General features: G+C 35.8%; 3 protein-coding genes across 3 annotated transcripts; 2 read left to right on the top strand and 1 right to left on the bottom strand.

Moving 5' to 3' along the window:
- The first annotated feature begins 1,753 nt into the window (after positions 1 to 1,753).
- Positions 1,754 to 15,629, top strand: LOC112045699 (uncharacterized). Its single transcript, XM_052885136.1, has 9 exons — positions 1,754 to 1,763; positions 2,122 to 2,286; positions 3,394 to 3,551; positions 3,717 to 3,825; positions 7,403 to 7,482; positions 10,025 to 10,165; positions 10,776 to 10,875; positions 11,602 to 11,754; positions 12,547 to 15,629. Exons 1-9 carry the CDS (start codon positions 1,754 to 1,756, stop codon positions 12,645 to 12,647), a joined length of 1,017 nt encoding a protein of 338 aa, XP_052741096.1. The 3' UTR covers positions 12,648 to 15,629.
- LOC112050951 (uncharacterized) lies at positions 3,855 to 6,105 on the top strand. Its single transcript, XM_024089364.2, has 2 exons — positions 3,855 to 4,306; positions 5,341 to 6,105. The coding sequence occupies exons 1-2, from the start codon at positions 4,123 to 4,125 to the stop codon at positions 6,057 to 6,059; spliced, it is 903 nt and encodes a 300-aa protein (XP_023945132.1). The 5' UTR covers positions 3,855 to 4,122; the 3' UTR covers positions 6,060 to 6,105.
- A 124-nt stretch (positions 15,630 to 15,753) lies between the features above and the next one.
- LOC112045708 (3-ketodihydrosphingosine reductase) lies at positions 15,754 to 25,240 on the bottom strand. Its single transcript, XM_024081998.2, has 3 exons — positions 24,554 to 25,240; positions 22,729 to 22,970; positions 15,754 to 18,378 (listed from the first exon to the last, which is right to left on the bottom strand). Exons 1-3 carry the CDS (start codon positions 25,098 to 25,100, stop codon positions 18,163 to 18,165), a joined length of 1,005 nt encoding a protein of 334 aa, XP_023937766.1. The 5' UTR covers positions 25,101 to 25,240; the 3' UTR covers positions 15,754 to 18,162.
- Positions 25,241 to 26,105: the final 865 nt, after the last annotated feature.

Below are 26,105 nucleotides of genomic sequence, written 5' to 3'. Positions count from 1 at the left end.
TACAATTTAAAAAACTGTCATATATAACATTTTAAAATAAACAAGTTATGAAATGACATGCGTTTTCTACCTCCATTTCTAACTTGTTTGTTGGTAAACAGTACCTACTCATCAAGAAAGGCTGTAGGTCGGTAAGTTCACTGGTGGTCATGGTCACGAACCAATAATATGCTCCCGACCAAATTTCTTTTTTTCGACCACAGCAGCCAATTGAAATTAACCATATACGGAGGAGATATATTAATGCACAAGTGTATGAAAAAGCACAGGTGCACTCTCTATTTCCTCACTCTCATAGTCCGATGGGACGGCAGATCGACACGACCGGTAAGAAATCAGGCGCAGGACCGACGGCTTTAGGTGCTCTCCGAGGCATAGTCTATTGTCATAGTCTATATTAATTATTTTTTAAAGATTTCCATCCATTTAATTTTATTAAGAGAAATATTTATTATGATGTTTCTGGTAAGAAAAATCCCAATTACGTATTTTTTTCGAAACTCACAAATAACATAACTTTCATGGGCAAAAGAATTTTAAAACCTGGTCATTAGATCCAAAGATTACCCCCTACAATACCACAAAGTATGCCTCTTTAGAATATTAGTACCTATTGGTTAAAATATAGTAATAACCCGCAAACTAATAAGCTTAGTTCCTACCTCTATACATTAACAGTATCTATAGATTTATGACGTCACGATCACGTGACACAAATTAAACAAAAGCTGACACTGATTTGCTCGCAGACAAAGCCGCATGCGTCCGCTAGTACAAAATTATACTTGATGGGACTGCAAACGTAACAAATGTAACTCAACGTTCTCATATTTACAAAAGGTGTGGTCGGTTTTGTCTCGAAAGTAGGCTTTTTCATTGCGTGACCCAAACCCGTCAAGTCGACATAAGTGGCTAGATTATGATGATAAATAATACCGACACTCATGTATTACTTACAATTCTAGATCCGGTCTAAGTGAATGCACATGGTTGTTCTAGTAGATACTTGTATGTTTTTAAAGGATTTTGTGACAGAGTTCATTCGAGAGATACTAGCTTGCTTGATTCTAAAGCCATTTTCATCATCAACATCATCTTATCAGCCGATGGACGTTCAATGCCACATAGGCCTTTTGTAGGGACTTTCAAACATCACGATCCTGAGTCGCCTGCATCCAGTAAATCCCTGTGACTCGCTTAATGTCCACCTAGGATGCGACACGAAAAACTAATTTATTTAGTAGCGATTGGCTGTGGGATATAGCTTCTATTTCGAAGTTAGAGACTAGAGCTTTTATCAAAAAAATATATAAAATATGCTAATGCAGTTTAATATTGGGAAGAAGGTTGTGACTTGTGAGACAATTGTAATGCCGCGGTTAACAAATTTATCTGTTAGCTGGACATCATAATATCTATTTGAAATAATTACAACCAGTCTAGCATTGTGGAGCTAAACCTCTTATCATCTTGTCATATGAGTGAGGATAACATTGCCTTGTGGGCTGGGCTGGTTATTAATGGAAATTTCCCGCCAAGATATAGAAAACTTGGTTACTGGGGCAAAAAGTAAAACATATAGTGGTTTCTTTAATTAGATCCGTCAAGCTGTCTTTCCGACCATAAACTGTACCTAATAGCTTAGTTTAAATCTATCTTTTAACACCATCACACATCTCACGTTAAAATAAAAAAAAATGATTCTTTTAAAAGTGACAATATTTTTACATATTTTGTGCATTGAGGGTAAAAAATGGTACTCGGTAAAAGATAACAGTGAATTCGATAGAATGAAATCTCAAAATAACTTAGTAAATGATGAAACAAAGCACTATGTTCCAATAAATACAGAGAATGTACAAAAGAAAAGAGAAGAATCGAAATATTCTTATGTGACTCAACAGTTTAGGCCGTCAGATCCATATCAGATATCGTATTTAATGAAAGGAAAAAGTGAAGGTAGCTCGGAATTTACTCATACTAGTAATTATAAATCAATAGATCTAAGAAATAACATCGTAAATACTAATATCGTTCATATAAATAAACCTAAACGAAAACTGCGAAGACGTTGTCCCCAAATATCAAGGAAGCCAAAACATTTAAATTCAAATACAACAGCTGGGGGAAGGTTTTTGGAACTGTTTGAATTGGTGGAATTTGACCACAAGTCTTGCTCGACTAACAATGGACTGGAAGGGACCTGCTTGCTTGAAATTGATTGTCATAACAGTGGTGGAACACCCATGGGAAAGTGTGCAGATGGGTACGGAACATGTTGCGTAAGTAAGTAAAATTAATAAATACAGCCAAAGATCACCGCAAAAAGTGATCCGAATTTAGCACACATGCACATTTTTGAAATCAAGACAATTAGCCACTTTTGTGCGCCTCAGTTTCGACGCTTTAGTAACATAGTCCAATAGTATTTAAAATCTTTACCTACAGTAAAATCTCTTTATTTACGGATTATGAAATAATAGCCGTGGCGAAAACTACTTCTATCATAGGTAGTATAAAATATCTATGCAATTAATAAGAAGGCTGCGGAGAGTTTGCCAACGTACCTATATATCTAGATACTTTAGAAGATATTATAAGCACAGTGGTTACTGGTTACGTATACAACTATACACGTTGATGTACTTTGAGCCAACTTCATTTTACTGTTAGATTACACTCCTTGAACGTTGAAAAGCTACCTCGAAACAAGTCCTCCCTACAGTGAGTTTCAAGGTACTTCGCGGTACTACTGTTATTTGTACATATGTTTTCTGTGCTACTGTCCTCGAAAGATGCCAATGCATACTCCGCGGTACTACTGTCCTCGAAAGATGCCAATGCATACTCCGCGGTACTACTGTCCTCGAAAGATGCCAATGCATACTCCGCGGTACTACTGTCCTCGAAAGATGCCAATGCATACTCCGCGGTACTACTGTCCTCGAAAGATGCCAATGCATACTCCGCGGTACTACTGTCCTCGAAAGATGCCAATGCATACTCCGCGGTACTACTGTCCTCGAAAGATGCCAATGCATACTCCGCGGTACTACTGTCCTCGAAAGATGCCAATGCATACTCCACGGTACTACTGTCCTCGAAAGATGCCAATGCATACTCCGCGGTACTACTATCCTCGAAAGATGCCAATGCATACTCCACGGTACTACTGTCCTCGAAAGATGCCAATGCATACTCCGCGGTACTACTGTCCTAGAAAGATGCCAATGCAGACTTCACGGTACTATTGTCCTCGAAAGATGCCAATGCATACCTACTCCGCGGTACTACTGTCCTAGACAGATGCCAATGCATTCATGTCCAATTTTTTTTATAAAGCCAGATCTTCCAGGTCATTCCACTATTATATTTTTTCCATTCAATTTTCAGCTCTTTTCAGTTGTGATGGCTGGTCTTCAGCCTCGGTCGGATGGCTGAACAACCCAGGCTACCCTTCACCCAGTTCGGACAGGCTGTCGTGTGTGTTTGTATTGAATAAATTTTCCCCAGAGATTAAGCAAGTACGACTGGACTTTATACATTTTGAAGTAAGTATTAAAATAAGATTAAAAATCATACAATCGACAATAATGAGACAGCATGTCATAAAAAGAGTCAAGCAAAAATTGAAAAAAAGAGTAATTAATTATTCTGTTCACTGTATATAACTATGGTTTATTAAATACCTACAAATGATTTTTGAATTATTTCAGCTTTTACCTCCTAGTGATGGAATATGTAAACTGGACCAGTTTCAAGTATTGGGACACAATTCCAATAATTTGATACCAATTCTATGCGGAATAAATTCAGGACAACACGGTAAATTAATACGTCATTGCCATGTCATTACACATTAGAGCGAGGCCCCATTAGTGCGTTGCGCTGCGTTGCGTCGTCGCAGCGTCGTCGCTGCGTCGTTTTCCATACATTTTTTATGACATGCCCCATTAGACCGTTGCGTCGTCGCGCGCGACGTTTCAACGGATCGACGGACAAGAGACTATAGCGGGAGGGAGGGTGATGCGCTGCGTTGTCGGAGCTCCGCTGCGACGACGGACAGTGATGCACTGCTAGAGGAGAAAGCTAGACGAGCGTAACGACATTTTCTATTTTACCATGAGTGAGCAGGATATTGATATAGATTTTCTCATATCCTTGGTCCAAGAAAGACCCATTATATGGGATAAATCACACGAACATTACAGTGATAAATTTCGTAAAGCGAATGAATGGGTAGCTGTTTGTAAAAAAATATTTCAAGATTACGAGGAGTTTGAGGACCAAAAAAAGAACAAAATTGGTGAGTTGTTATTTATTATATTATTTGTAAATTCAATACATAAGTTAATTTATATCTTTTTCAACTGCCATGGTAAAGCCCCTTCTGGACTCATAAAGTAATTAGCAAATTGATCTCTGATAAAATTTTCGGCTAATGATTCTTCATTGCTATGGGGTCTCAATTGTGAGAACCTACTTATTGCCATATTGTCTTGTTGTTTTAACCCATCGTGTTGTATAACAAAATTGTGTAAAACACAACATGCTTTCGCAATATTAATAGTTAAATCATATGACGTATCAATTGGCCTATGTAAAATGCGCCATTTATTTGCCATGATCCCAAATGCACATTCCACGTATCTACGTGCTCTGCTAAGGCGATAATTATAAACTCTTTGTTTCACATTGAGATTGGATCCGCCGTATGGGCGCATAACATGCTTACTTAAACCAAAAGCTTCATCACCGACGAGTACATAAGGGATGGGTGGCTCGTTATTATGATCATTTCCAAGTGGTTGAGGATCAGGCAATGGTAATTCATTTCTCATTAAAATCTTGTACAGTGTCGAATTTCTAAAAATAGTAGAATCACTTTCCTTACCATATGCACCCACGTCGACAAAAACAAACTTATAATTTGAGTCAACAACCGCCAGCAAAACAATTGAAAAATATTTTTTATAATTATAAAACAGAGAGCCACTTTTGTCTGGTTTTATTAAACGTATATGTTTCCCATCAATTGCCCCGAAGCAATGAGGAAAGTTAGCTTTGAGATCAAAATCTAATGCAATATTTTGTAGTTTTTCTACTGTGATCTCTTCTATGTACAGTGGTCGAACATATTTCCATATAGCTTGACAAACTGACGAAATAGTTCTAGAAATTGTTGCTCTTCCACGTTTAAATTTGAAATGCAAGTCGTTTATCGAATTTCCGCTGCCTAAGTACCTGAAATAGAAACACAAAAAAATAAACAGGGTGGCCCATTTAGATTGGTCAGTGTAGACAAGTTAGGTACTTACACATTTTTTTCTTTCTTTGCAGGTAACGAGGTTGTGAAAAAATGGAGAAGCGTGAAGGACAACTTTTTTCGATACGTAAAAAAAATAAAAGAAAACAGTTCGTCTGGATCAGGGGCAAAACAATTGAAGAAATATCATTATTACAATCAGTTGCTGTTTTTGATGAAAGTTGCCCAAAATAAAACTGATAGTAGCCTTGAAATGGTGTCTGAAGAAACGGAACGAAATGAAAACACAGCATCATCTTCTCCATTTCCTACAAAAGAAATGTCCTCGTTACCCCCAGGTCCTTCTCGCTACGTGCCTGCAAGCCGTAAGAGATCAAACCAAGCAATAGATGATTTCGAGGCGCAAGCATTAAAAGCGTTGCAAGAGAAAGAAAACCGCCACTTATCATTTTTCAAAGGAATTTTGCCTTCTTTGGACAGCTTTACGGAATTACAAACTTTGACATTCCAAAGCAAAGTTATAAATATCATTACCGAAATTCGGTTCGGGGAACAGACTCAATCAACAACATGGCAGTCACGCGGATATCAAACTGGACAACAGTATCAAGCAACACCATTGCAGTCACGCGGATATCAAACTGGACAACATGCCCAGTCACCATCGCCATCATCGTATCGAACAGATGAATTCGAAGCTACCTACTCAACCAACACTACGATTAATAATTTTACTGATGATAGTCAAGAAGAAGATTATAACTTTGCTTTGTTACCTAATAGTAATACTTAAATTAAACTGTTTTTAAAGATAATAAATTAATAACTGATTAACATTACGAGTATTATGATATTTGAATTACTTACCTCAATGTAATACCAATCATTTCAATTGGTTCTAAAGGGTTCCTGAATTTGGTATATTGCTTTTTTATATGTGGTTTTAAGGTTTCAACCAAATTATTAAAGCTGGCCACACTCATTCTAAAAAAATTAAAAAATGTATTTTCATCTAATAACAACTCCCTATATTCCTGCATAAAAAACTGACCATCACTATTTCTTAATGCTATCAAAGGAGATATCCAGAATCTTCTATGATTTCTACGTTTATTTCGGCGGTGCCGTAATAAAAGCAACAAAAGAACACGTTTGTATCTATCCATTGCAAAGGCTGAACTGAGACGCAGCTGCGTCGGCGTGCATACCCTCTTGCGTTGCGTTGGCGCAGCGTCAACGCAACACAGGTGTGGCATACAATGCGTTGTTCCGTTGCGATGACGCGACGCAACGCAGCGCAACGCACTAATGGGGCCTCGGCCTTACAATCACATGTAATTTACATAAATGTCTTTCTTCTTAACAACCGGCAATTGTTTCGACAATTATATTTCTCAAATTGCTTCAAATATTTCAAATTGCTGGAAATGCGGCATAGGTATATCCAGGGCCGGACTGTCCATACGGCGAACGGAGCGGTCGCTCCAGGCGCCAAATCCTAGGGGGCGCCGAAATGGTAAAGACAAGATCGAAAATAAATTTATTTCTATTCGATATTTCGGTAATAGAGAGCGCTAGGGTGATGATTGCACCCGGGCGCTACGTGAGCTAGAGTCTTTACCTGTAGTGCATGGGGTGTGTTACACCCGGGTGCCGCGATCTCAGGGGAGCCCAAGCGCCACTCGCCGTTCGGGTTCTATAGGTACTAGGGGGCGCTAGGGTGATGATTGTACCCGGGCACTACGTGATCGAGAGATGGTATTGTGCCTGATTTTCAATTGGTCTGAGTATGGTCAAAATCTTCGCGTTTCATAAGTTCGTAGCCTAAGTAAACCAGGAAACTACAAAGCTATAATTTTTTAATGTGGTTTCACCCGCGTGGTTCTCGTTCCCGTAGGAATACGGGGATAGTATAAAGTCTAGTATAAAGCCTTCCTCGATAAATGGGCTATATAGCACTGAATTTTTTTTTTAAATCGGATCAGTAGTTCCTGAGATTAGCGCGTTCAATCAAACAGACACTCTTCAGCTTTATAATATTAGTATAGATGTATCTTTGAACCTTCATATACATACTTTCTTTGTATCGCATCGTTCTTCATATTTGTTCAATAATGTTTTTTTTCTACTTTTCAGTTTACATAGAAGTTTCTGAGGGTCCATTAATTTTGTCGATGCAGACTGTCACAGCAGACATAAGACTGTTTTCCATTAAGGTACCTATATCTGAAACATCTTCACGAAATAAGCATTTACTACATTCATTAACAACCCACATTCGGCTCATTGAGCACGAGTCTCCTCTCAGAACGAGAGGGGTTAGGCTAATAGTCCACCACGCTGGCTCAATGCGGATTGGCAGACATTACACACGTAGTGAATTTAAAAAATTCCCAGTTTCCTCACGATGTTATTCTATCACCGTTTGAGATAACTGAAAAGTTGGAGGTGCATGCCCTGGCCGGATTCGAACCTACGCCATCCGAATTGAAGGCAGAGGTCATATCCACTGGGCTATCACGGCTCTATTTATTACATTGATACTTACTAATATTATAAAGCTGAAGAGTTTGTTTGTTTGTTTGATTGAACGCGCTAACCTCAGGAACTATTGACCGACTTAAAAAAATATTTCAGTGTTAGATAGCCATATCGAGGAAGGCTATATATTATCCCCGTATTCCTACGGGAACGGGAACCACGCGGCGTCAGCTAGTACTTAATAAACTATTCAGGCGCCTACAAGAAATTTTACTGCATTTCTTCTTATACTATCAATTGATATTAAGATAAAACTAACGTTTGAATTTCAACCGCTGACCGGTGAACAATGTTTCAGTTAGTTATATTGTTAACTAGTGGACGCACGCGACTTTGTACGCATGAAATACTGTTTTTCACAAATCCCGCATGCATTTTTCGGGATAAAAAGTAGTCTATATGTTGCTCAATAATCTCCTTCATCTTCCAGCGAAAGCCGCGTTCAAATCGGTTCAGCCTTTCCAGAGATTGGCACGGAGAAACAGAAAGACAGACAAACAAACGAAAATTTTAAAAAGCTGGATTATGTTTTAGTGTCTTGTACCTAAATACAAATAGATATAAGAGAGTCTTGATAGCCCAGTGGAAATGACCTCTGCCTCCGTTTTCGGAGGGCGTAGGTTCGAATCTGGTCCGGGGCATGCACCTCCCAACTTTTCAGTAACATACATTTAAAAAAATTAAATATCACATGTCTCAAATGGTGAAGGAAAAACATCGTGAGCAAATCTGCATAACTGAGAATTTTCTTATTTCTCTACGTGTGTGAAGTCTGCCAATCCGCATTGGACCAGCGCAGCATGGTGGACTATTCGCCTAACCCCTCTCATTCTGAGAGGAGACTTGTGATCAGCAGTGAGCCGAATATGGGTTGTAATAATGAAATACAAAACAGACAGACAATTTTATCTAACAAATTTGATTTTTAAACTATAGCTAATACACCTAATATAGTAATGTAGGTAGGTACATACTAACTTTTTGCTGACTAAGGAAACTAGTTTATGTCGTCAATCACCACAATCATTGTTTCATTATCACTTAAGTATGAGGCATGCCTACGTAACTACCCACAAACGAATATGTTAATTAGCCACTTAATTAGGTGTGCAATTCGTCAACCTTTATAGTAATTATTATTACCTTATTTTGTTGGCCTGACCCGGCATTCAAACCCTGAACCTGACTGTAGCCGAACCAGCTTACCACGGGACCAATGCGGCAGTAAAAAAATACGTTATTTGGGATTTTTCTTAGAAGAAAAATCTTAATGTTGGTGTTAGGAAGTTGACGGTGTTAGTACAACCCCGTGCCTCGGGGAGCACGTAAAGCCGTCGGTCCTACGCCTGATCTTGTCGGTCGGTTTTTTTTTCTGATTGTGTAAGTGCCGTAGGCTCCTTATGGGACCTCAGCGGCGTCATCGGGGGGTTTGGGCGAGCGCAGAAGCATCACCTGATGGGGCCCGATGGCAGAAGCAGAGTAGATGGTCGGACCGACTCTCTAAGGTCGTCTCCTCTGAGACTCGGATCTCGGCTTAGAGGGCCGTTTGGGACTATGAGAGTGAGATAATAGAGTGCACCTGTGCTAGCGCACACACGGTTACACACACTATAATATCTCCAGCGTATATTGTTCATTTCAACAAAAATTGATCGCCGTAGTCGAAAAGAAATCGGTCGGGAGCATATTATTATTATTATCTTACATGTAGGTGGGTTGTAGGCATGCATAAAGTTTTTAACTGGGGTAGACACGATATGTACAAAATATAAAAAAAAATCCTTCTTCAATATCGTATCGTAGCGTATCGAGCCTTCGGCGAAGACATAGCATTTTTGCTTGTGACTACACTATGAACATATATCTACATGCCGTGATAGCCTAGTGACGTCTGTCTTCGTTTCAGAGGGCGTAAGTGCGAATCTCCGGGGTATGCACCAACTTTTCAGTTATTTGCATTAAAAAAAATTGATTATCACGTGTCTCAAACGGTGAAGGAAAAACATCGTGAGGAATCCTGCATACCTGAGAATTTTAGTAATTCTCTACGTGTGTAAAGTCTGTCAATTCCTATTGAGCTAGCGTGGTGGACTATTGGTCTAACCCCTCTCATTCTGAGAGGATACTCGTGCTCAACAGTGAGCCGAAATTTTTTTGCTTTGGTTGCTAATGATGATGGTACAAACATAACAAACTTATTTCTTTCTATATTAATAGATCACACAATTGACACCGTCAGACGATCTAGCAGCCCCCACAGGATGTCTGCAATTCTTCAAGGAAAATCACGGTCATATAGAGTCGTTCAATTACAGGCAGAGATCGGAAATTGGAATCACTAGGACACCAAGTTATCTGGTAAGACAAAAATATAACAAGGTTTTAGATAACTAAACTTGATACATAAACGTAGAACGTTTTGATGAAACAGAGTTCAAAAATTAATGACGTCATGCTTATTTCAACCGCATTCTTTATAAGTTAGCCCTTGATTACAATCTCAACTGATGGTAAGTGATGATGCTATCTAAGATGGAAGCGGGCTAACTACACCTATATTTAAGAGGAGGATAAAAATCCACACCACTTTTACACCTTAATAAAAATCTGTTAACACTTTTTGTTTCGTACAATAAAATGAAAAAACAAAACATATGTAAAAGTGACTAACTAAGTCAAAGACAATCGCAAATAACGCGGTCTTTTATTGGTGAACGAATTTTTAAAATCGATTTATTAGATCCAGAGATTACCCTACAACAGAGATTACTAAACCTTCATCATCATCATATCAGCCGATTGACGTCCACTGCGGGACATAGGCATTTTGTAGGGACTTCCAAACATCACGATCCTGCATCCAGCGAATCCCTGTGACTCGCTTGGTCGTCAGTCCACCTGCCAACTTTACCTCTTTAAACGCCCATTCTGTCAACTCCAAAATGTGATAGTTGTTTGTTGTTTTTAGAATAACCTTAACTATGCAATGTGCGTGGAGAGAGCGCCGGCGTCATGCAGCATTACTTACACGAATGTCGGAAAAATGCAAATAGTAAATTACGATACCGGTAAGTAGTTCTTCTTCTCTACTCGTTCTTAGGAAATACTTTACGCCTTAGAGATCAATAATAGTCTAACAATGCGACATCATCTATTTATATCTCCCGATCATTGATTGACCTCTAGAGAGAGATATTACAGGTGTGACTAAATCAACCTGCTGGTAATGTCTTGATCCACGCCATTATATTCGAAGCATGTAACTGTTTGTAACATTACAAACGAGCACAATCCAACTGCAAAAAGTAGGTAAGTAGGTACTGGTACAGGTTTAGATTTTGATACAGAGATAGCCCTCGATAGGCCAGTGGTTATAACCTCTAACTTCGATTCGGAGAGCGTAGGTTTAAATCCGGTCTGGGGCATGCACCTCCAAGATGCACCTTAAGATTTTATCTGGAAGGAATAATAAAGTGTAAAGAGAAGGACGAAAGAGAAAGAAATAGAACTCGGTGATACATAGACAGGGGTGTTTGTGGGAGGTCGAATTGGCAGGAACACCAACGCCTTGGGGTCAGGAGGGGCTTTTTTTTTTAGCCGGCAGGAGTCCGGCACTATTCGGTTCAGGATGTCCATGAGGATTTTTTTCCTCCTGAAAAAATAAAAAAAACTATTAGCCTGACCTCTCTAATTCTGAAAGGAGACCTGTGCTCAACAGTGAGCCGAATATGGGTTGTTAATCGCCTTAAATGGAACTTTTTCTAAGAATAATGATTTTGTTTATCGTATTCCAGAAGGCATACCAATTATACCACCTGAACAAGCAGGTGTCGAGATTCTAAATTGCCCCAGCGACTGGTTGCTGATAGCTGCATTAAGGCTGTGCGGCGAACGGCTTAACGATGGCTCAGTCATCCAGGATTTTACGTTGGATGCACCGGTTACAGGTAAAATTCTATAGCTTTTCTCTATGTATTCCGGCAAAGACGTACCTCCAAGCGTTTAACGATCCGGTACCTAGCTAAGAAGACCAAATTAAGAAATCAATCGGCCCAGCAGGGGATCCAACCCAGGACCTCCGTCTTGTAAATTCATCGCGCGTATCACTGCGCTACGGAGGTCGTCATATTGAATGGGGCTTTATGAAATAACAAAGGTCTGGAACTGACAGACTTACGCTCTACAGTAAATTGTTTTTACAAATGATAATTTTATACTATAGATCGGTTACGTCCCTACAAAATCACAGCAAAAAGTGATATGAATAATCTATATCTATACTTCTATACTAATATTATAAAGCTGAAGAGTTTGCTTGTTTGTTTGTTTGTTTGATTGAACGCGCTAATCTCAGGAACTACTGGTCCGATTTGAAAAATTATTTTAATGTTAGATAGTCCATTTATCGAGAAAGGCTATAGGCTATATATTATCCCTGTATTCCCACGGGAACGGAAACCACTCGGGTGAAACCGCGCGGCATCAGCTAGTAGGCTATAAAACTGAGCGCACACATGCACAATTTGTCTTTTATCCCATTATTTATTTGTGTATATAGTTTTTACACTTCCTGAACACAACTCGACATTGTAGACGATATTTAGCCTATTATTTGTTTAAATAACGTTCATTGTTGACCACAACTAACATTGAGATGTGGAACTTTCCTCTTTTGAGCGCCTCATTTTTCATGACATAATAACACATCTAACAGTATTTAACATCATTGGTTTTTACAGATGACGCAGCAGGGCCCATAGTAGTGTGGTTCAGATCTGACGGCGTATACGCAGGGCGTGGCTTTCGATTCTACTATCAACAAAACTCTTGTACCACTTGACTTTTAATTAAGTACCAATTAACTCCCTACTTCAAATGTTATCATAGTTATCTTTTCTCTATACGTGATAAAACAAAGTCACTTCCATCCACTTTACTTCTGTTAGAGAAGGTATAGGTCGCACCAAACTTCGAGTCCATTCTGAACATGAGGCGTGTGGTTTGCGTAAACGAAAACATTCCATATGTCTAACAATAGGGATGATGACAGTTTTTTAAATTGTATATAAATTAAGAGTATGCTAATAGTAAAGCAATTTTGTAAAAGGAACACGGTATTTGCGATCATTACTTTCGGAGCTACAGGAATTTAAAGAGTCAGATTTGCGTTGAACGAACTAATGACGTCGTAGGTAATGTAACGATCGTTAGATTTGTATGGGCGTTCAAACAAAATTACTATAAAATATCTTTGTTATTTGTGCGTTTATGTTTATAGTTCACGTTTTAAAAAATGTCACATTTAATGTAAAGAAACTAAAACTGTATGAATTTTCATCTAATTACGATAAAAGATTTTTATTTATTTTATTAGGATAACCAACAGCTATTACAATTTCACATGTTAAAGATTTACATTGAAATAAATATATGAGTAGTTATTGCACAGCTAATTATAGGTTAACACAGCGTACACAAATTAATATTATGTCAATACTACAGTTGTCAGAAATGAATGAATGTCAAATTACACAATACAAATTAATATGCAACAAATAAATTAAAAAAAAAAAATTAAAAAATAAAAAAAAAAAAAATTAATAGATTTTGAAATTTCTCTCATTTATTTTGCAAATATCCAGACAATCTTTGCTTTTTATGTATAAATTAGTTAACATTGACCTTATTTACCCGAATGTATCATAAAAATCAATTTATTCAAACCTAGTCATCATCCCTATTGACCAATCGTGAAAATACCGCAATACCGGTAATATTGCTATTTATTTCATGGTGTTGGGGTCGAAATTTATGGAAATGGGAGTACTGCGCTGCCATTGGTCTTTCTTTTCTTTTTAAGAGATATGTCATTGGTTACATGCTAGGCGTAGGTACCTAGCTACTGGCGGGTTAATAATAGCTTCGCAGTTTGGCGTGTGCAATATCAGAACGGACTCGACGTTTGTCCCGACCTATACCTATCTCGCATTATGAATAGGTGTTCACTATTACTAATAAGTTGGATAAATTAAGTTCATTTTATATATACTCAGAGGCTCAATTATCCGCTCATTTTCATATACTCGCGTCATATGTAAGTGGGCGGATAATTTGTGTCTTTGTGTATATTTTTGTTACTCTGGCTGAGCAGGGAAAGGAAGTTTGACAATTGACATGTCTTAAGCCTACACCCGGATAACATTAACAAGTCCCGGGATCTACTCGTAGTTTTCTCTCTGTCATACCCTTAGACCATTTAAATGGTCTAAGGTCATACCACACGATGGTCCCGGCACCTGCACTATCAATCCATGGAAAGCTAAGATATTCATCTCGGTAGGTAAAGATATGCTAATTCCTAATTGTATTGTACCTATACTAAAATAAGTTTAGGTAGGTACAATGTTTATCTCCTAAAGATAACCCGCAATAATCTTTTATCGGTGCAATAATTAATAAACTATAATGAGTCATCCGTTTATCGTCCGATACTACAGTATATATCTTTACTCTGCCGATACATTATTAATTATCCCTATACAAATGTAAATTACCTACCTACTGTAAACATTATATGCTTGTTTGTAAATGTATGTTAGACATTTTTTTAAATTTTGTAAACAACATAAACCTGACCTGTTCAGGTTTATGTTGTTCAGGCTCAACAACTAGGAATCAGGGGCGAAAGTTCCAAGCAACCCGATTCCTATCGGGTTAAAAATTTACGAGTTTTACGTATGTTAATAATTTAACGTACTCTGCCAAAAACACATTCACAAACACAAATCAACGGGTTACCTACTACATTTCAGTCTTCACTACTGCTAGGTATTAAAAAGGATTATTATTCTTTAGTACACTTATAGCAGTTTATAGTCAATTTTACTCGTAGGTAAATCTCTATCTAATCTAATCTAATTAATCCGAAGTAATATTTTATACCTATACAATAATTTAGTCACAAATATAGATGTGAGGCCAGTTTAAAACCAATTAAACTATTCCATTTAATACAAAAAAAAAAACCCATTTAAAACCCAACAAAACCATTTTTTTCAGTTTTAAACCATATGTGTTTATGACTTCGTATTATTTTATATAACTAAGTACATTTTCTTAAATTTATCTAGGTAGGGAGTAGGGATAAAACGGAGTACCTACCTAAAAAATTGTAAAGATTAAAATTAATGAAGTACAAAACACATTTATTTTATTTTCATAGTCGAGTTTTAAACGTTTTAAAATGGTTTAAAACTGCAGAATTTTATTTTAAACGTTTTAAATCGGTTTATTTACATCTAGTCACAAAACACGCCGATTATGTAGTTATTAGGTACAGGATCGGCGTGTTTTGCGAACTACGAAGCTAATAGGGGAGGAAATAAGGAGAGGTTAATTTTTTACTTATTTTGAATGAATCTCTTGAATAATCGCTCGTTTTCTAATGATTTCAGTAAGCCAGAGTAATAAAAATTGTCTTTGAAGTCTGTAGTTTATTTCCCCACCGCTGAAAGCGAAAAAAGTATATAACCATTTATTCTTTCTATCATCTAAATCGATTCCAATGACGTTGTAGTAACTGTAATCTCATAAAACAACTATAATATTGTCAATTATCGTTGTGAAACTTATTTTTTGGGGAAAGTTATAGCAATCCGCTATGGATAAAGTAATTTATTCATTATTAAACAAAAATTATCAAGTATTTTTTAGTTCTATGTAAAGTGGGGGGCGGGGACGAAGGGTCTGGGCCGGGAATGGACAATCCCCTTTAGCATCCCGAGCTACCCTACTGGGGTATGTTTTCATACACTGCGCAACCATACGTATACGCTTAATTTTCGGAGCGAATCCGAAGTTTGGTGCATACAAAAATAACCTCATTTATGATTGTGATAACAAATAACTACTTATAATAACATGAAAAATAAATAAAAGATTTGAAATATTTTGTTATATATGCATTTTTATTTCAACAATAGAACGTTACATAACAAATCTTATACAACCTTATACAATACAAAGTAATACTAATCGGTAAAAAATGCGATATCACTGCAGTTATATAATGAGGTTTGCGATGTGATACTAAAAACTGAAAGGATTTACACGCTTGGTAATTTTCTACATGTTAATTGTTACCTACAGAAAATCAGCAATTAAATAACAAACTCAGCTTGGATAAGAATATGCAAGTTGACTCATATCAAATTTAATATAATTTCGTATAGTACCTACATGGACTAAGGCTCCGAAATATATCGATATACGTAAGGGATTTCTTATGAAGTTGAATTTAAAAATTATGTATTTCTCAAAAACGCTGTCGTCCATTTTGTGACTTCATGATATCAATGATATCACTATACTTCATGAGTACTGTTTACCAACAAACAAATTTAAAATGAGGGTATGAATCACTTGTCATTGAACTCCTAATAATAAGTAATAATTAATTCACTTGTTCTTAAATTAATGAAAACATATTTGATTAATAAGCTTAGAACAATTAGATATGGTTAATATAATTTATGTAACATTTTATAAAGAAACCATACATAATTTAAAATTAATAAGTTATGAGATGACACATGTTTTCTACCTTCATTTATAACTTCTTTGTTGGTAAACAGTACTCATCAAGAAAGGCTGTAGTATAGATGAATAAAAGTTATTAAGACATGACCAGTTTTTTGAAAGAGTACCTTGATGAATAAACCAATTTCAATTGATTTCAAGACTACATAAATACTATACAAATACACCATATTAATGACTAATTTTTTGCAATTTATTATTTTACTTATCACATACCCTATATAAACTGACATTATATTGACGTAAAGGCATCATTAGAATTATTGTTTTGCATGGTTATTCTTTAAAATATTCAATGTACCTACTAATTAATTAATCACTTTACAAATAAGTGTGTGAATTGATTATTGTAAATTACAATGTTTTTTATAATGATATTGCAAGCTGTAAGGCGGAATTTGGTGTTTTTTTCAATAAGATCTGACTGTAACCTGAATCCGCAATAAATAAATTTTGATTTTGATTTTTGATTTTTTTTTTGCTTCTCTCAGTCTTATTATTACAGTCAGTTTAATGTTTACAGGTTTACGTGACGTCTTGACACACATAAAATACATGTAGACCATCATGGCTGATAGCGGTATAGCTCGTGTTGCAAAAAAAACATTTAAAAACTAAAATTTTCAAGTATTCAATAGAACGGTAATGAACAATTTAAGACCCTTTTTAAAAAGTGTCAACTAGCCTATTGTGGCAGTTTCATCATTATCAGCCTATTTGAATGTTTACAAGGCCTGTAGCCAAGTTACACATAAATTATCTTTCTACAAACGCTAACGTTTCGAAAACTACAAAATATACTTAATATAACTACAGGTTGATCATGTGACCTATCGATAACGATTGACATCCCCATACATGTTTTTTCGTTTTCGAAATGTTAGCATTTGTATACACAATGGAAAGATACCACTTAAAGTCCGGCAGCTCAGAAATTATGTTTCTGACACCTGTCAATGTCACCTTTCATATTTGTTAATTAAATAATTGTTAATAATTTTAGCCCAAATTTAATACGTTTATTGTAAGTTGGGATAATTATTCAATTTTTATTGTTATTACTCGATATTTAATAAAAGATTTAATAGAAGAAGACCAAAATCGCAATCTCTGAGCGGGTGAACATTAAAATAATTATTTTGATTGAATATCTAACTATTGTTTATGTACATAGCTCTCATAAAGCTGGATTTTACTAAATGACCAGAGTTTAAGGTTACACAGCCTTTCAAAAAAATATTATTTACTATACTTATAGTTAATCTACTTAGATTATTATGTACCTCAATATAGCTAATACCAAAGTTGTCTGGAGGATAACGAAAAGTCAAAGTGTATAGTTATTATAGATTTTGAATGGAATATTAAAAGCTATTTAATTTTTTTAAGAAATTAAATATCACGTGTCTCAGTCGGTGAAGGAAAACATCATGAGGAAACCTGCATACCAGAGAATTATCTTAATTCTTTGCGTGTGTGAAGTCTGCCAATCAGCATTGGGCCAGCGTGGTGGACTATTGGCCTAACCCCTCTCATTCTGAGAGGAGACTCGAGCTCAGCAGTGAGCCGAATATGGGTTGATGACGACGATTAAAAGTTATATCCAAAAATACAAATAATTCTATATTTCAATTTTATAATTGATCTACCTATCTAATGTTTATTACACCGAACGATTACAATTACAATACTTTCTATAGTTACAAAAAAAAAAAGGATTTTTAGAATATTAAAAATAGGACTAGTAACCTTTGGAATCATTGTACCTTATCTTTTTCCTTTTCATTGTGTTGTTCCTCTAAACCTTTTCTGACAATTTTATGGAAGGACAGTTGTATAGCAACCATGATTGCTCTGATGACACCCAAAGACAATATCTGCAGAAGGACTTGTGTAGCGCTGTCTATTGTTCCACAGTACAGTATTGATAGAAGATGGCCGCTGAATCCAAACACAGAGTACGTTTTTCCATTCTGAAACATAATAATAAAACTTGTACAATAAAATCCTCATTGCAAATCCTTTCACCACAAGTTGTTAAAAAAGATATAATTTGATATTATCATAAACAAGGTTATCGGCTTTCAATTTCTGACTTTGTTTACTCAATTCCTTGACATTTTGTTTTTTTAAACAGCATATTGATCTTTTACTGCGATCACACCCTTGGAAGAGGTACTAGCTCGTACGTCTTACGCAAACCGAGCGTCTACGACTCACCATGAAAGCGAAAACGATAGGCGATACGTATGAATGTTAGGATGGTAACTAGGAGTGGCGAAGGGTGGAATTTAGATGAAGGTAAGCAGAAAGAAAGAAGAAAAGGAAATTCTTATAATGAGTGTGACAAACTCCGATTTCATATATATTTAGATACAGTACAAAGATCAATATGCATGAATTTAAGGTAACCCGACGAGAATCGGCTTGCATGAACTCTTCGCCGCTGGTAACTAGTCGAGCTCGAAGCCTAGTGTCGTGCTATCACCACACCAGATAAATGAACCTACTTAGAAAATTTACAAATAACACAAACTTAGAATCGAAGTAGATTATAATTCAAAAGGTATTCCAAATCCGCCAGAGATCTAAGAAATTCCTTCATCGTTCCTTTGGTATTATTACCTTAGGGATGATAACAGTTTTTGTACTTATATAAATTAAGTGTATGCTTAATATATAAAGCAATTTTGAAGAAGTAACTTGCTGACTCCAAGCTGCAGATTCCCTCTACCTTAAAAAGACCTGGTCATGCTCAAACCCAATGAAGTAGGCTATTCATATGATGATTTCATCTAATCAATGACGTCTAGAATTTAGAGCTCAATAAACAAATAAATCAGTAAGATGATTTATTCGCCAATTGATTCCAATCGATATTTGTCTTCGTATATTACAATTCTTGTAATTTAATGCGTAGTGTCTGTGTACATTGCGATATTCATAGTGACTGCGCAGTAGCCATGAATTTATTTATATTAGGCATAATTTATACATAGATGTACCCAACAATAATATAGATATCTTTTTTACATAAAAATGGAACCGACTTTAAAGAAGCATTTCAGTTGTTTTGATTTCACACAAAACTACTAAACCGATTTTCATAAAAATGAAATGGGACCAATCAAATTAATATTTCAAAGTTAATAAATGACGAAGTTATGAAGTAACAAACATTAAAAAAAATAAGCGTCAAATTAAGATCCTTCTCCTTTTTTTGAAGTCGGTTAAAAATTGGTGAAAATGAGCCTATAGGAGCGCTAGGACCTAGTTTTCTAATTCTAGCAACCCACCACCTGATAAGCCCTGTACATGCCTTCAGCGCTAAAGGTTTAACTTCGACCAACAAACGATCTGTTTTATATTAGGACTAGCGGACGCCCGCGACTTCGTCCGCGTGGAAATCAATGTAAACTTTCAAGCCTTATTTCACCACTTTAGAGGTTGAATTAAAAAACAATTGAGTCACATTATATTTCGTATTTTTTATGATTTATGAGCAAGTTTTAAAACTGTAACTCTAAAAATGAAGGACTTTCCATACAAACTTTCAACCCCTATTTCACCCATTTTTAAATTTTATTTTCACAATAAAAAGTACCTTCTCCGTAATATGGTCTTAAACCGTGCCAAGTTTCATTTGAATTCTTCAGTAGTTTCAGCGTGATGCCTGCCAAGAAAATCACGGACAAACAGACAGACAAAAGAATCGAAAAAAATATTTTTGACTTCAGTATCGATTATATAATGCCCTCCAACAAAAATTTTCAAAATATTTTCAATGTACAGAATTTCACCAGTTATAGTTTTATTATAAGTATAGATAAATAGATATATGTCATGGCGTTAAGTCTTATTGGATGATGGGTGACTAGCATAAATAACCGCGGAATACTTAATAGCACAAGGTATCACATACATAATTTCTCGTCTAAGCAAAGCCAGCCTTGTTGCGATTATCACTCTGAACGCGGTTTGATCATAATTCTTTGGACGGAATTTCATGCGGTTTTGGAATCGGAATGGAATGATTCACAAGTAGACTAAATTCTGGATCTATGTAACAGGGGCGATGCTTCTTAACAACCCGATTCCAACCGGGTTACCTTAAAAAATACACGAGATTTACGTACGTACATAATTTAACGTACTCGGTCAAAAACATATTCAGACTAAAAAAACACATGGACGGGTTACCTATGAGAAAATTTCAGTCTTCGCTACTGTTATGTAGCATAATATATTCATTAAAATTCCTAATGTTTTTATATTATTTATTAATAACACGATTGATATTTTGTGACCTTCGCCAATAATGCAAATCACATCAAGAATAATTCATACATAAACAGCTACCTACACTTTAGAAGGAGTATCAAGGTTATCACTTTGTTTTGCACAATTTTGTAATTTAAGCCGTATAGATTTCATTGTCTGAAATCTCATTATTTCGAGTAATAATTTTATATGCTATACTAGAGGACGCCTGCGACTTCATCCATGAAAAAAGTTGGTCGACTTACTCTATAAATAGCGATTGCTAGATAGCCGTTATAGTTTTCCTTGTAATTTCATTACATATCCTACTTTGTGATTTTTTTACGTACGTATCCATAAATAACCCTTTAGCCGGTAGAGGGTGGGGACACTTGACTAACAAAAATTAGCTCTTAAAAGCTTAATATTTAACATACGGATCCCTAAACCACGGCGAAAAGAAATCACGAAAAGAAGAGAAAAGAAAGAGGCACAGAAATGTTTAGTGCTATTTTAGTTCATGCAAGTTGGACATGTCCTGCCAAGAAGTCCAAAGATTTTTTTTTCTGCCCAACAAAAAAATGCATGTAATTTATGTAAATATCTACTTCCTGGATTTAATTAATTGTAATGATTTTCCTTTATTTTAATTACCTTATATTTAAATGGGTGGCATCCGTTCACATCCTATTGAGATAAAGTTATTACTTGTTACATAAGTAGTGAGTGCAAGAGCGGTTACAGAATAAATTTAAAAGTCACAATGACTTGCAGGAAAATGATATTATGATAACAGACACAACAAATTAGAATGTGTTCAATTTATGGCAATGAAACCAATCGCGGGGGTTACAATTTGAAGTTGGAACATGTCACTTGTCTGACATCAACAATTCAGGACTTTATATAGAATAGATACCACATCCATTTAGCGGATGATTCAATTATTGTTCATGTTTGGTCCAAACAAAGGGTAGTCCACTCCAAAGTTAATAAGGCTGAGTCTGAGTATGATAAAAAAAATATAAGCTACTAGCGGACGCCCGCGAATTTGTCCGCGTGAATCTCGATGTAAACTTTCAGCCCTACCCTATCCTTCAATTTTTTTAATTTTTTCTGTCATAAGAACCTTCTCCTGACAATAACAAAAACATAGTGAAATCGGTCCAGCCCTTCACTCTTGATAGCGTGACCAAGGGGTGTATGGATTCATTTTTATATACTTATAGATGAGAAAATGCTAGCTTTAGTCATAAAAACTTGAAATAAATTTTATTATAATATATTCATCATCATTTATCATTGCCTGTGCATCTATTAATATATTATCATGTATACCTACATAATATTATACTTCTAATAGAAAGAGGAAATTATTGCAATCAACCATTTAGGTAATTAAGCTTTTACAAGCGGTTTCAATAAGCGCACATTCTGATCCTAAATTGGTTCATTTCCAAAATAGTTAATATTTTTTTTAGAAATACAGTTTTGTAGAAGTATCTGCAATCATTAAATCGGAGCTACAGGGATTTAAGGATTAATTTTGAGGCACTGCCAAGGATCGCTCAAAAAGCCTCCATACTAATTGACACAAAAAAATTACGTCGTCGCTGAGAGAGAATGAGGGTTTCTTAATAGGTCCAGGTCTGGCTGGTGTGAGGCTTCGGCCGTGGCTAGTTCCCATACCACTATACCAGAAAATCCGTACCGCCAAGCAATTTAGTGTTCTGGTATGATTTCGTGTAGAAACCGAAAGGGGTGTGGTTTTTCATCCTATTCCTAACAAGTTAGCCCGGTTAGCCGGTTCCATCTAAGATTGCATCATCATTTACCATTGGGATAACCCTGGCAGAGATTAGATATTGGTCTGCACACAGAGGGAGGGTTTATAGTGGTAAAGAGCTTTTCACAGATAAATTGAGCTAAGTCTGGAACAAGTTTGAAGATTTGTTTCCACAAGCTGCCAATATGTGTATCGTCTTCTATAGAAAGGTCATGCAGGCAAAGTCAAAGGCCTCTGCTAGTATGTAATATATAAAACTACACAAATCATTACTTACCATTGCATCTTTGATCATTTTTCTGCCTACTTCTTCTGCTGTATGTAGACCACCCGATCCAGAAATCTGTTTAGTCTCTTTAGGTTTGGTCAGTTCTTCATTTTTGAAGCCAGGAGTGTCAGTATCTGGTGGGAAGGCCAGCGTCAGTCTCACATTGGTGCCAACCAGTTCCATAAACACTGATTCTGCTAAACCGCGGACTGCCCATTTAGCTGCACCATAGGCACTGTAGCCATAAATACCTGAAACAGAAAAGACATTAGAATGATATCTTGAATGTTAAATGTGTTATTATATAGAGGACACTTTTTACACATAACTATTTCTGTTTTACTCTCCCACAAGAATAAATAATACATTGTGTCAACTACAGAAACTTTAAGATTTTTTTTAATGAGAACAATTTTTATTTAATACAAAGCTGGTAGTTGATTATATTATTAATAAAAGGGAAGTTGACCCATATCATTAATATTTAAACAATATTAATTTTGATATTTTATTTCAATCTAGAAATGATAATGAACAATTATTTTTTTTTTAAATCCAGAAATGTCCTGTCAGTTCATGCAAGAAAATGGACCCCACCTAGTGGGACAATGCTAAGAAAAATAAGATATACTTAATAAATTGTTATTGAATTCCCACACATTTGCTATGTTCTTCATACAAAGGCATGAATAACTGTGGGAATATGAGAATATCATGTGAGGTCAATAATCTAAGATAAGTGATATTTTTTTAAAACATTCAATAATTAAAGGGGTCCTCATCACAAAAAGGTCAGGAGTTTAATCCCAGCCTCGCTATTACAGCTGTCTTTACAACTTTTAATTGAAAGGGATGAACTAATGATACTTAAAAATAAATTTAAATGCATTTTTTATTAAAAAAAATATAACAGACTTGGAAACTGTTACCATATCATTTGCTAAAATGTACTGAAATATTATATAGTGAGTTTAGTGTTTTTTAGGAGAATTAGATTGGAAACAATAAATAAATTAAAGTTTTTATAACACGAAAAAACAATTATTAGACTTTAATTTCAGCTGAAGTCAAGAAACATTCCAACTTTTGTGCACTCTGAGGTGCAATTTATTCAACTTACTTTACTAATGCTAATGAGAATTTCCCAGTACATAGAAAAGCCTAATATTTCACAATCCAACCCAGGATTTTAACCCAGTCATAAGTTAATCAGTGGCGTGCATAAAGTTTTTAACAAGGGTAGACACTATGTGTAAAAATTGGAGAATTCCTTGTCCACAACATAGGTTTGTATTGAGGCCTTAGGGTAGGCAGTGCATTTTTGCACACCACTGGATCTAATTATCTGTAGCCCTTCATAGGCCCCTCATATAGGCTAACAACTAGAATAACAAAGCAGTCAATAAATTAGCCTTCTTAATTGGTTTAATAAGAAACTAGCAGACAAGCTAGTTTCACCTTCCATAGTTCCCAGTCTTGTAGGAATGTGGGGATAAAATATAGCCTATGTTAATCATGGATAATGTAGGATTCTAATGGTGAAATTGGTGGCTAAGTGGTAAATGGTTTCCTCTTTATAATATTAGTATAGAGTATCACACTAATAATATAAAGGTGATAGTTTGTCTGAAAGTGTGTATATTTGTTGCTTCTTTGTGTGAAATTTCGTATGGAAATAAATTTTACACTGGATTAACACATAGGCTACTTTTCATCCTAGAAAAATCCATAGTTCTCGCGGGATCTATGGACGAAATCTCGGGCGTCTTCTACTAAATTCCTAAATTTGAATGTAACGTCGACGTGAAATTAATAAATAATTAAAATGTCAAACCCAGTAAAGCAGCCTCAGTGGATACAAACACAATGGAACCCTCATTGCGCTCCTTCATTTTCGGCAACACGTATCTTGTGGGGTAAGCTGTGCCGAAATAATTCAAATCTATCATTTGCTTTATAGCTTCCACCTTCATTTTATCGAACTGTCCACAAATGCACATCCCAGCACAATTTATTAACATAAATATTGGACCAACATCTCTTTCTATTTGGGATAAACATTTCTCTATTGAATCGTAATCGGTGGTAACATCTAACGTTGCGTATTGTATTTTCTGTCCGCTGTACGGCTTACAATGTGCTGTGATATCGCTTACTGCCAAAATAAGTTTCTGTATATCGCGTCCGATTATCGTAACGTGAGCTCCTAATTTCGCCGCTTCAGATGCTGCCGCCTTGCCAATACCACTCGATCCACCGGTGATAACCACATGCTTGTTTTTAAGATCTGTATAAACAGTCTTTTTCTCTAAACATTGATGTAAAATTATTAAAAAACTACACACAGCTATTATCAAACCCAAAATAATGTAAAGGAACATTTTTTCAATAAGTACTTTCAAAAGTTGCGCGTTAACTTAAACTTTACTACTGTTTACAATTATTATCACACAACACAGCACAACACGCATGTGACAAATCAACAAACCATTTCCATTTCCATTTTCCATCAACTGCATCGCAATTTTTATAGCCATAGAAAGACAGACAGCTGTCAGATAGATGACAGATTGTGACAGCTGTCAATTTTTTTTTCTAAGTTTAAATGGTTTTTGGACTCGAATTCTAGTCTTTTTGAGTCTTAACGTCAAATGCAATACTGATTTACTCTGTGGTTAAATATCCATTGCAATCGCAACAAATAGCAAAACAAGGGAACAACCTACAATATGAGCATGAGAAATTTAGAGCATGAGACAAGTCCTAACGCCGTTTAGTGTAATGACGTGTGTTGTTTTTTGTAAGCAAAAAGTAATAGATTTTATGTTTTTTTTATAAATGTAAATCGTAGTGAGAAATGAAAACCCTAACAATATTGATAAAATAATGGTTTAAGCGTCGAGTATTGAGATTTACCAGACCAACGACATTCCAATCAGTTGTCTATTTATTTTTTTGCATAAGTAGCCTCAGACCAATTATCATCACCAAGGTAATTGTTCTGAGTACGTATGACGACTGAATTGGGGGTTTAAAAAGGCAAGAACCCAATGCCGTAAAGCTTATTACTAAAAAAACGGCTGAATTGAATATGTTCTATCTTGGTCGTCTGTGGCACTGTAGGAAGTATTATTATTCTGTGGATCCTGATCTGTGGTCGTCTGTCAATGTCATATTCGACTTTTTTATACTTAATCTTCATTTTGTCGTCTGTGATCTTCATACACAGATCACTATATAATAGGGATGATGACAGTTTTTTAAATTGTATATAAATAAAGAGTATACTAATAGCAAAGCAATTTTGTAAAAGGAACAGGGTATCTGCGATCATCACTTTCGGAGCTACAGGGATTTAAAGAGTCAGATTTGCGGCGCTGCCGCGG

This window comes from Bicyclus anynana, chromosome 13, assembly GCF_947172395.1.
Source record: "Bicyclus anynana chromosome 13, ilBicAnyn1.1, whole genome shotgun sequence".
NCBI classification, from domain to species: domain Eukaryota; kingdom Metazoa; phylum Arthropoda; class Insecta; order Lepidoptera; family Nymphalidae; genus Bicyclus; species Bicyclus anynana.
Note: the sequence above shows the minus strand (reverse complement) of the source record. Positions and strands in the feature narration are given on the sequence as shown.